This window comes from Solanum tuberosum, unplaced genomic scaffold (genome assembly GCF_000226075.1).
Source record: "Solanum tuberosum cultivar DM 1-3 516 R44 unplaced genomic scaffold, SolTub_3.0 scf00690, whole genome shotgun sequence".
Taxonomy (NCBI): domain Eukaryota; kingdom Viridiplantae; phylum Streptophyta; class Magnoliopsida; order Solanales; family Solanaceae; genus Solanum; species Solanum tuberosum.
The window spans coordinates 75,038-85,928 of NW_006239628.1; the positions used below are offsets into that span (position 1 = coordinate 75,038).

At 30.7% G+C, this 10,891-nt stretch overlaps 1 protein-coding gene across 1 annotated transcript; it reads left to right on the plus strand.

Moving 5' to 3' along the window:
• The first annotated feature begins 5,036 nt into the window (after window positions 1-5,036).
• On the plus strand, window positions 5,037-10,603 carry LOC102593346 (GRF1-interacting factor 1-like). Its single transcript, XM_006366965.2, has 4 exons — window positions 5,037-5,456; window positions 8,959-9,035; window positions 9,325-9,409; window positions 9,949-10,603. The coding sequence occupies exons 1-4, from the start codon at window positions 5,376-5,378 to the stop codon at window positions 10,348-10,350; spliced, it is 645 nt and encodes a 214-aa protein (XP_006367027.1). The 5' UTR covers window positions 5,037-5,375; the 3' UTR covers window positions 10,351-10,603.
• The last annotated feature ends 288 nt before the right edge of the window (window positions 10,604-10,891 follow it).

A 10,891-nucleotide genomic window follows, 5' to 3' on the forward strand; every position in this document is an offset into this window, starting at 1 on the left:
TCATATAAGTAAAACCAATTTTGAATATCATTGAATGATTAAGATAAAAGAGAGATATAAAGAGTGATTAAGACACCCCAACCACTATTAATCTAATTATCTTGATGTTATAAGAGAGACGTGATTCGCGATACTGGTTATCAAACTAATGCATGCGATCTTTATATTTATTTAAGCTTGAAACCGATAACATGAGAGAACTTAAAGATTAACCCCCTTTTACATTCTTTCATAATTGATAAGAATATAGACCCTACACATATATATCCCCCACCATCCATTGGCATATTTGAAAACAAAGTGAGAGACATGATATGTTGGTAAAATCCAAACAAAGATCCTCTCATCAAGGCAAGACCAAATACTACCACCTAACACCCAACAAGCTAATGTATTATTCATCATAAGTTTGACATGTACTATCAATTTTTTGACCAAGTGTTGGATTGTCACCATTCACTAGACCAAATGATCAAAAGGTTAATAAGAAGGGTAGAATGGACTTTTTTTTCCCCAAGGTATAATTAATATTTACAAGTGGAATTTTAATTATTTGAAATTATTGAGTTATAAAAAGAAGAAGCCATATGCTCTTCTAATCAATTTTTGGAGAAGTATTAAAAAATATATAATTTTTGACCAAATATTTAAAATCATTGCATGAAGGTCAACTCATCATTGAGGTATATTTTAATATAAAGAAAGCGATAATTTAAATAAATATATGAAATAGTCAATAGTTAAAACATAAAACTTATAACAACATGAGTAATTTAAATGTGTTTTCAATCATTAATTCCTAAAAATATGATCATAAATTTAGGAGGATATATACTTATGCATTTTCCCTGTGACTTAAAAGGAAAAAAGGTTAAAACATGTTGTTAGCGTATTAGAAATAATTTAAAAATATCCTTCTTCCACCTATTAACTTAAAAATATCCTTAACGTTTTTTTTGATTTAAAATTGTCCATTAGTTAACAGAAATATGACTTGGAAATTGACTAAGTGGTCATTTCACATTGGTCCATATCCTATCAACCAATAAACGGAGTGAAAGAGGACATTTTTGAACCATTTCTAATATGTTAAGGATGTTTTTGAGCCTTTTTCCGACTCAAAATAACCCTACAGTGCATAACTTGGAACACATGTCTTAACATCATGCAAAATACTCACAGAGCAAAACTTGGAACACGTCTTAACATCAACCTCAAAACAAACATAAAAATGACCTCAAATACTTCAAATAGAGACGATCAAAATTTTCACCTAGAAATTCAAAATTTAAAGAAGTAAACACATGAACTAGTCGAAGGTGGTTCAACGTCTATATATATATAAAAAATAATTTTACTATATATAAATAGTATAATTTTCCAACGAAGAAGGATTCAGATGAACCTCCTGACATAAGTTGGCTCCGTCCTTGACTCCATGCATTTAAAAAAGAACAATTTTTTTTGAATCTCTTAAATTCAAAATATATTTAATATATTAATTTTTTTTTTAATTTTGTGATATTAAATATATCATGTATGATGTTATAATAGAAGACACCAAAGAGATTTTAATTTTTTATAATTAAACAACCATAGATTCTACAGAACGCAAAATATTTGATTGTTGAAAGACTTCAAAATCGAATAATAGAGTAGTAGAATAAGCATAGTGAAAGAGTAAATATAAAAATAGTAATATGGTTTATGTTAATTGCTAGGATATAACAAAACAACAAAATAAGTAGTCATATAAAAAAAAATATTGTAAGGATACTACAATCACCTAAAAGGTATGTTACTTCTCAATTATTGTAACTACTATCCTGCATTAAAAAGTAAGAAAAATATTACATTTCTTATTTATTCATTTTTTCAAATTTTGATGTTACATAATTTGCCTCTAAATTATTGTTTTAGTGGCCTTATAATTGGTCCAACCTATTATTACCATTTGTAGTTTATCTAACCACATGGCACATGTTACCTTTCTACATTTGATAAGTACTTTTATTTTACTCTCTGTGACAATTTCTTATATAAAAATTAAGTGGTACATTGGTTTAAATCCTATGCCCCTCCTCATTTTCTCTTTTTTCGAAAAATCTTAGTAACTTAGTTAATTGACTATCTGAATTCTTATTTTATTATTGAGGATTCGATCCTTAATAATATAATCTCCTCCCGGCCTCCCCCACTCCCAATTTTGATTTCTCTTATTCACAGGAAAATTTTAGTAGCTCAGTTGATTAGCTATCTGAATTCTCATCTGGTGAATGTTCGATTCTCCACATTGTAATCCCCTCTCCATTTCCTTTCCACTACCCCCAACTTTAAAATAAAATAAAATATTATGATCTATTTATAAGCTAGAGCGAGGAAAAGAAGAAGAAGAAGGAAAGTCATAATTTTAAACGTTTTCTTTTATCTTGTCCGACCTTATGTTATACTAGTTATAAAAAGATTGTGTGATGCACGAACTTAATATTTATTCATAAAATTATATTTTAGTGATATTAATTAAATAATTTTATCAAGTGTAAAATAAATATATGATAAGTACTATTATTATTGATAAATTTTAAGTGATACTGATTAAATCATTTAAAAAAAATTCTCTAAAATAAATTAATTTTTCTTTATTATATTTTAGTGGGATGTTCATAATTAAAATATATTTTCTAATCAATTGTTGATTTTTTATTCAAGTAGTTATAAATTTTACATAAGTATTAGCAACAATCAAAATAATAAAATTACATCTAAATTATGTGAATTTAAAGAAAAAAGTCAAAGCTTAAATGGATCCCATAATTAAAAAAAAATAGTATACTAACTAAATTAAAATAAAATCATTTTTTTCTTCTTTTTTTAAAAAAATGTCCTTACTGAAACACCTACTTTAGTTTCCAAAACTCCCTCTTATACTATAAGAGAAAATATTACTATAGTTTTTTCAAAAAGATATTTCTAAAATAATTTTTAAAAATAAATAAATATTTTTAATTTCAAGTTCATTTAAATTAAGAAATATTGGTATGGAATGCTAGAAGGGGGAATATTTATATATTTTTTTCAAATGATAGATAGGGTAAGAGCCATTGAGGAGTAAATATAGAATAGTATTTTCCCCTCATACCTTGTTTGGACAGTTGTTATTAGTTGCATTGTAATATATATGCTATATATATTTTGATCATATTTTATCTTTTATTCTATTATTTTAATATATATTTTTTATTTTTTTTTATCTTACCTTTTAATAGTAATTCTATCTTAAACTTTATTTTTTCGTAGATTTGTAATTTAAATTGTTGGTTTAATATTATATAATGATGAAAAATGATACAATCTATCTAAACATTATATTTATTAAAATAGTACAGTATATCAATATAAAAATCCGTTTTTTTTTTTATATAAATATCGTGCCAAGTCAAACGATGCAGCGAGAAGGGAATTTCTCGAATATAGGAAGGGATGACGTGATGACGTGAGTTGTGTAATAAAATAAGTGGGCTGTGGGCCAATAGGGCAGAGAGTTTGGAGCGGAGCGGTAGATGGGCCCAAAGCCCAATGTAGAAAGGAGGAATTGTCTCTCTGTCCCTCTTCATAGATAATCGTGTATAACCTTTTATTTATCATCATCTGTCACGTGACATACCTTTTTCAACCTAGGGGGTGGTGACAAGGGGGGTGGGGTAATTTATTTATTTTTTCGAAGAATTTTTCATCTCTCGTGTTCGATAGTTATATTGAAATTAACTTTCATTAGGTAAGATTCCATTCGAATAGGAAAGCTTCTTAATATGATTCGAGTTCGATATCCCTAATAAAAGAAAGAACAACTCCATCGACTAGTAACTTTAGTATGAGTTAACTTGAATTATATTTATCATCTGAATAATTCACTCTGTGATTAAGTAAAAGTAACTTAGCTATCAAACTAACAAAAATATTTAAAATAATGTTTATTATATCAAAATTTTAAATTTAGTTAGCATTTGAATAATGATTTTGTAAGTAAAATTAAAAGAAATTATTTTTAAATATTTGATCGTGATATTTGATTAGATTTTCAAATTCTCATTAATTGACTCAAACAATTCTATTTTTTTTAAAAAAGATTTTGGGGACCTTTACTCACAATTTATTCTTATTAAAACATATGCTTAAACATAAATATATTTTTTTAAATCTATAAAAAAAAATCAAATTTTTGGTAAATACAAAAGCTTACATTGAATTGCTTAGGAATAATATATAAATATGTCTTTTAACTTGACATTTATATCCTTCAATTTTAAATATACATAAAAATATATTTAAATTATTATAAAATTAAATAAGTAGATACGCATTTTATATGACAAATAATATGAGATTTGCAAGGTGACACACAAATCACATAAAATCAAGAAAGTAGTACTTGGTTTTGCCCACATTAAATTAATGGTAGTGACTGCTGATAAAAGTTTAAAAACAATAAAATTGATCCAAACCCCAATGCAGGTAAAACATTTACCTATATTTTTTTTTAGTTTTTTCACTCGTATCCGATTATTTATATTAAAGCTCGATTAAATATAGACTTACATGAAAAAGTTCACATCAAAGATAAAATACTCCTTATTAAAATCAACTCGACTCAATATCCAAGAATATACAAACTCGAGACTTTTAATTAATGATGAAAAAATATTTATCACTACACCACAATCTTTGATTTACATTAGAGTCAGATTAAATTCAGATTCATGCGGAAAAATTTACATTGGAGGCAAAACATTCTCTAGTAAAATTGACCGTGTATTAAAAAAGATTCGAGGTCGAAATCTCTGATTAAGAATGAATGAGTATTTATTACTCGACCATAACTCTGATTGGTGTAGGCAAAACATTCTCGAAAGTGATCGAAACTTTTAATTAAAAATAAATGAGTATTTATTACTCCACCACCGACTCCGGTTGGTGTAGGCAAAACATTTTACTTACTTACAAGCCTTATAATGGCTTCTTACCCACAAGAATTGAGATTCTCTTTTCCCTCACTCCACACCCCCACACAGTGAGTACAAAACTGATGTACCCCATAGCTCTGTTTTTTTTTTCTTCTTCCTACGTACTGTCAATATCCCATTAATTGCCATTGCTGTGTATTTGAGTGTCACTATACAAGTCAAGTGAAGTTGTGAACAGAAGAAGAAAATAAATAAAAAAGAGGGTCCATTTCCTTTTTGCACTTTGCCTTGATATCTCTGCACTCGTCACAGAAAAACAGATAAAGATTGAAACTTTGCATTTAAAACCCCCCTAGTGTGTGTGTTTTAGTGTGTGTTTTTTGTTTGGTGGGTATAAAAAGAGGAGCAAAAAATATGCAGCAGCACCTGATGCAGATGCAGCCCATGATGGCAGCTTACTATCCAACGAACGTCACTACTGACCATATTCAACAGGTCTTTTTTTTTTTTTTTTTTTTTTTTTTTTTTAAAATTATTAAGGCAGTATATCCAGTCAAAGGCAAAAAGCGCAAAAAAGCTCTTAGATCTTTGGGGGCTTTAAGCGCAAATAAAGCGTGGGCTTTAACAAAAAAAAGGCGCAAAGGGAGAAAAGAATAAAATATATATGTTTAGTCCAAGACTAATAATTATAAACATGAATGACAAATATATGACCTAAGAAATTGAAAAAAGTTATGATAAAGTGAAATACCAATTATTTAGCTTCATTCTTCATGAGAGGCTCATTGGCAAGGAAATGTTTGCCTTAGAACCTTGATGATGACACTAAAGCGCACATAAAGCGAGGCGTAGCACTCAACACGTTTTGAGCCTCGCTTCAGGGCTTAAGCATGCTTAAAGTGCACCTTTGATAACACTGAGTATATCAACATGTTTTTTTTTTTTTTTTTTTTTTTCAATTCTTGAAATTCTGCTATTTACCCTGTTGATGCTTTTCTTGTGTGTACAGTAGACTGTTGTGCAGAGATGAGTAATCAAATAAAAGTGTGATCTTTATGACTTTTACAGCTTCTAGATGAAGTGGTTTGCACAAACAGAAGATAAAACTTCTTTAGTTTGGTTGTGTATTCTTGGCTTTTAGTAGGTTTTGATTGATCCTTTTTTTTTTTTTTTTATGTTGTTTGATAACTACTGCTAAAAGGGTATCTATATATGTTTGTGTTCTTTATAACAGTTGAAGCTTCTTGATGAAATGGTTGTACTGTGAGAAGATATTACTTATTTCTATGATGAGCTATGATCAAGAAAAGGATATGCTAGTGTAGTTATTTTTGAGGTGATAGGTAGGTAGGGTTCCTTGAGATGTTTATTCTTGGCTTTTAGTAGGTTGTGATCTTTTTTACTTTATTTTGTTTGATAAGTTCTGGTTAAAGGGTACCTGTATTTTGTAATCTTTTGCTTACCCCTCTGGTTCTTTTGTTAATGTGAGATACTTTTATGTATACTAAGGAAGAGATGATTATAAGAAAATAAAAAAATGTGTTCTTTATAGCTTATGCAGCTTCTAGATGAAATGGTTATACATACAAAAGATAAAACTTCTTTTTGTGATGAGCCATGATTACATGGAAAGGATACTTTGGTTGTTTATTCTTTGGCTTTTTGTAGGCTGTGATCTTCTTTTTTATGTTGTTTGATAAGTACTGGTAAAAGGGTATCTATATTTTATTATCTTTGTCTTCCCCCTCTATTGCTTTTGTTAATCTGAGATACTTTGATGTATACTGGGGAAGAGATGATTAAGCAAATAAAAAGATTTTTGTGTTCTTTGTAACAGTTGAAGCTTCTTGATGTTATGGTTTCATACAGAGAAAGATAAAAACATCTTTTCGTGTGATGAGCCATGATATAACATGAAAAGGATATACTAGTATAGTTATTTTTGAGGGGGTAGGTTGTTAGGGTTTCTTGGGTTGTTTATTCTTGATTTTTTAAATAGTTGTGAACTACTTTTTTATGCTGTTTGATAAGTACTGCTAAAAGGGTATCTATATTTTATAATCTTTTTTCTTACCCCTATGTTGCTTTTGTTACTGTGAGATGCTTTTATGTATACAGTTAAGTGGGGAAGAGATGATTAGGCTAATAAAAATGTGTTTTTTATAACAGTTAAAGCTTCTTGTTGTAAGGGTTATACACAGAAGATAAAACTGTGTTCGAGTCACTCCGTCATCTATTATCAAAAAGAATTCAAAGGGCTGAGCCATGAAATCATGGAAAGGATATAATACTAGTGTAGTTATTTTTGAGGTGGTAGGTAGCTAGGGTTCCTTTTGTTGTTTATTCTTGGCTTCTAGTAGTTGGAAATTGGAATCTTCCCTCTTATTTTATGATATTTAATAAGATTTGCTTAAAGGGTATCTATATTTTATAATCTTTTTATTCCTCTTCTTCCCTCTCTTTTGCATTTGTTAAAGTAAGATGCTTTTATGAGATGATTAAGCAAATAAAAGTGTGTTCTTTAGAATGACATAGTCCTATTCATTACTATTTGGATATCTAGGTGCATGGATTTGATCAATCGCAGGCACACAAATTCATTGTATGTGTGAAACTATTTTGTAGCTTTGGGTCTTGAACTATCATTCATCACCTCCAAATATCCCCTTTTGTGATCTTTCAACATAAGAATGGAGTTTTTCTAATGATACTAAGTAACTTAATGGCTATTTCCCTCTTCTGTACTTTTTGCGCCTTGTGTGTGAAAAAGATAATTAAGTAAATGAATGTGTGATTTCTCTCTAATAGGTTAAGCTTGTATATGAGATTGTCAAATAACTACATTTAGTGACAATTCTTGGCTTATTCTTTGGTTGCTTATTCCTGGCTTTTAGTTGTTATTATCTTCTTTTTTTATGCTGTAAAGGCCAAAGGGTATGTATATTGTATGCTATGGTTCTAGTCTGCTCTCTCTTGAACTTTTTGAACAACTTTTGCATATTGACTGAAGAGATAAAATATCAGAAGCTTTTGAGTTTCTTTTGTTAATGTCAGATGTCACCTAAATAGTAGGAGCAGACTTTAAGCTGAAAAGTGAGAACTAGTGTCTGAAAAGAAACCACTTTGAAATGCAGTTTGCAGATTGCTACAAATGGTGTTTGTGTCTTTACAAACTTGTTTTTAGTTTTATCGCCTTTTTGCAAATGACCTTCATTTTTACACATCAAGAGATCTGAAAAGGACATTTTTTCCGTTCAATTTGTAGAAATTCATTTCCTCTTGAAAATACATCCATTAGTCTTCCATGAACATGCCTCCACAGTAGAGGACTTTCTTGTTCAATTTTCATTGTCAGATTCTCAAAGGTGCTTTTTTGTTTGGGTTATGATGCAGTTAGTCAGTTTCCAGAATTGGTCATAATAAGACAGTCAAAATTCCCTGTTGAATTTTTAATAATAATTGCAGGCTTTTAAAAAGTTCTAACTTGTTAACAGTCAGAGTAATATAATGCTTTGTAAAAAGGACATATATTCTTGTTGAAAAGTGATTTGAATTTTTTTGGATAATACTTGGTACATTTGGTGGTGTTATCTATGTGACTAAAGTGCATGTTTTTTTTATTATTCAAGATGGTTAATTAAGTAATGCTTTATGTAAGTAAATCTGATATCCGTTACTCGAGCTGAGGGTCATTCTAAAACATCTTTACCTTCTCGAGGTAGGGATACGGTTTGCGTACTCTCTATTATCTTCAACCTTAAAATCACTTATGTAACTAAAGTTTGAGAATCACTTATTGCACCTATAAAATCCCTTGTGCAATGTTAATAAGTAAAGGTGAAGTGCTTCAAAATACATATTTATCGAATTTCTTAATACAAATACATGATCTAAGCAAAAGATATTTGATTTAACGGATGTTTTATTAGATTTTGGGCATTATATATGTTGTTATTATAATATTTGCTTATACTGTTTTTATTCCTTTCTATGTTAGTATTTGGATGAGAACAAATCACTCATTCTGAAAATTGTTGAGAGCCAAAACTCGGGAAAACTCAGTGAATGTGCAGAGTAAGTAAAGTGCATTTTTTTTTGTTTCTTCGAAACAACATCAACAACATATCTAGTGTAACCACACGTGGAGTTTGGGGAGGGTGGTGTGTACGCAAACCTTATCCCTACCTTGTGCAGATAGAGGTAAGGTATGCATATATCCTACCCTTCCCAGACCCCATTTGTGGGATTAGATAGAGTGTTTTTGTTTGTTATTTTGAAGGTTGAGAGGTCGTTTCTCGACTTCTTGTTTCTTTGAAACCCCTTAAGTAAATATATTTTACTTGGTTAATTTCTGTTGTGGCAGGAACCAAGCTAGGCTTCAGAGGAATCTGATGTACCTTGCTGCTATTGCTGATTCACAACCTCAGCCTTCTAGCATGCATTCTCAGGTAACAAAAGTCATCTTGTCAGTCTTATATTGGTCGAGAGAATGAATTGTAGTCTTTTTATATCGTTTTGGACGATGCTCACCTTGTCACTTGGCTTTTTTGGGTTAAGTATCCAATGTTTAATTGTTCCTTGAGGATTTAAGTTAATATATACCGACTGTGTAAAGAGTTGATGATAAAAAATACATCTAAACTATCACCTTTGAAAGTTTCATACCTCAACTATCCATTGTTCTCTTTAACTACTTAAACTATCACTCTCTTTGTATTAAAACATATCTCGATGCTGAGTTGGCCAATTATTTGTCCCCAATTGACAACAAGTGCATATAAGGTAACTCAACATCGTTGTGTGTTGACACTGATGGTTGAAGTATGAAACTCATGAAAAGATGATAGTTTTGTTAAGTTAATAGAGCAATAGATAGTTATGGTATGAAACTTGCGAGAAGACGATAGTTTAGGCGGTTTATTTACCATTAACTCTTGTTTAAATCCAAGTTATGTTTGAAATAACTGTTAAAATGTACTTTGTGTAGTTCTCTTCTGGTGGGATGATGCAGCCAGGGACACACAGTTACCTGCAGCAGCAGCAGCAGCAACAACAAGCGCAACAAATGGCAACACAACAACTCATGGCTGCAAGATCCTCATCAATGCTCTATGGACAACAACAGCAGCAGCAGCAGCAGTCTCAGTTATCACAATTTCAACAAGGCTTGCATAGTAGCCAACTTGGCATGAGTTCTGGCAGTGGTGGAAGCACTGGACTTCATCACATGCTTCAAAGTGAATCATCACCTCATGGTGGTGGTTTCTCTCATGACTTCGGCCGCGCAAATAAGCAAGACATTGGGAGTAGTATGTCTGCTGAAGGGCGCGGCGGAAGCTCAGGTGGTGATGGTGGTGAGAATCTTTATCTGAAAGCTTCTGAGGATTGAAAATTAAGGTTTTACTAGTAATTTTAAGGTAGTAGTAGTAGTAATGATAGGGAGGAGGAGGAGGTTCTAGTTTTTTCTTGTCAACTAATTAGGAACAAGATTAAGATGGGCAAGAATTTTGAAGGAATTATGCTTTAAGAATTGTAATCTATGTTGTTTTAACATATGGTTCCTACTTCTTTTTAGTATTTGTAATGCAAGAGAATTTGTAGCTTCTGGTTATTGTATGTGGTCATGTACATGTGTTAAGTTATTTTGATTATGAATTGCTTTTTTTGCCACTTCTGATGTGTTGCTTGAGTCGAAGGTTTGTTGATAATAGCCTCTCTATAACCGTGAGGTAGGGGTAATGGTAAGGTTTGTGTTTACTCTATTCTCTCTAAACTCCACTTGTGGGAATTCACCGTAATGTTAGCGTCCACTTTACCCTCTTCAAATCTCACTTCTGATGTGTTGAGTGCTTGAGTTGAGAGTCTAGGGTCTCTCGGAAATAACTTCTCTATTTACACGAGGCAGGAGTAAGGTTTGTGTTCACTCTACC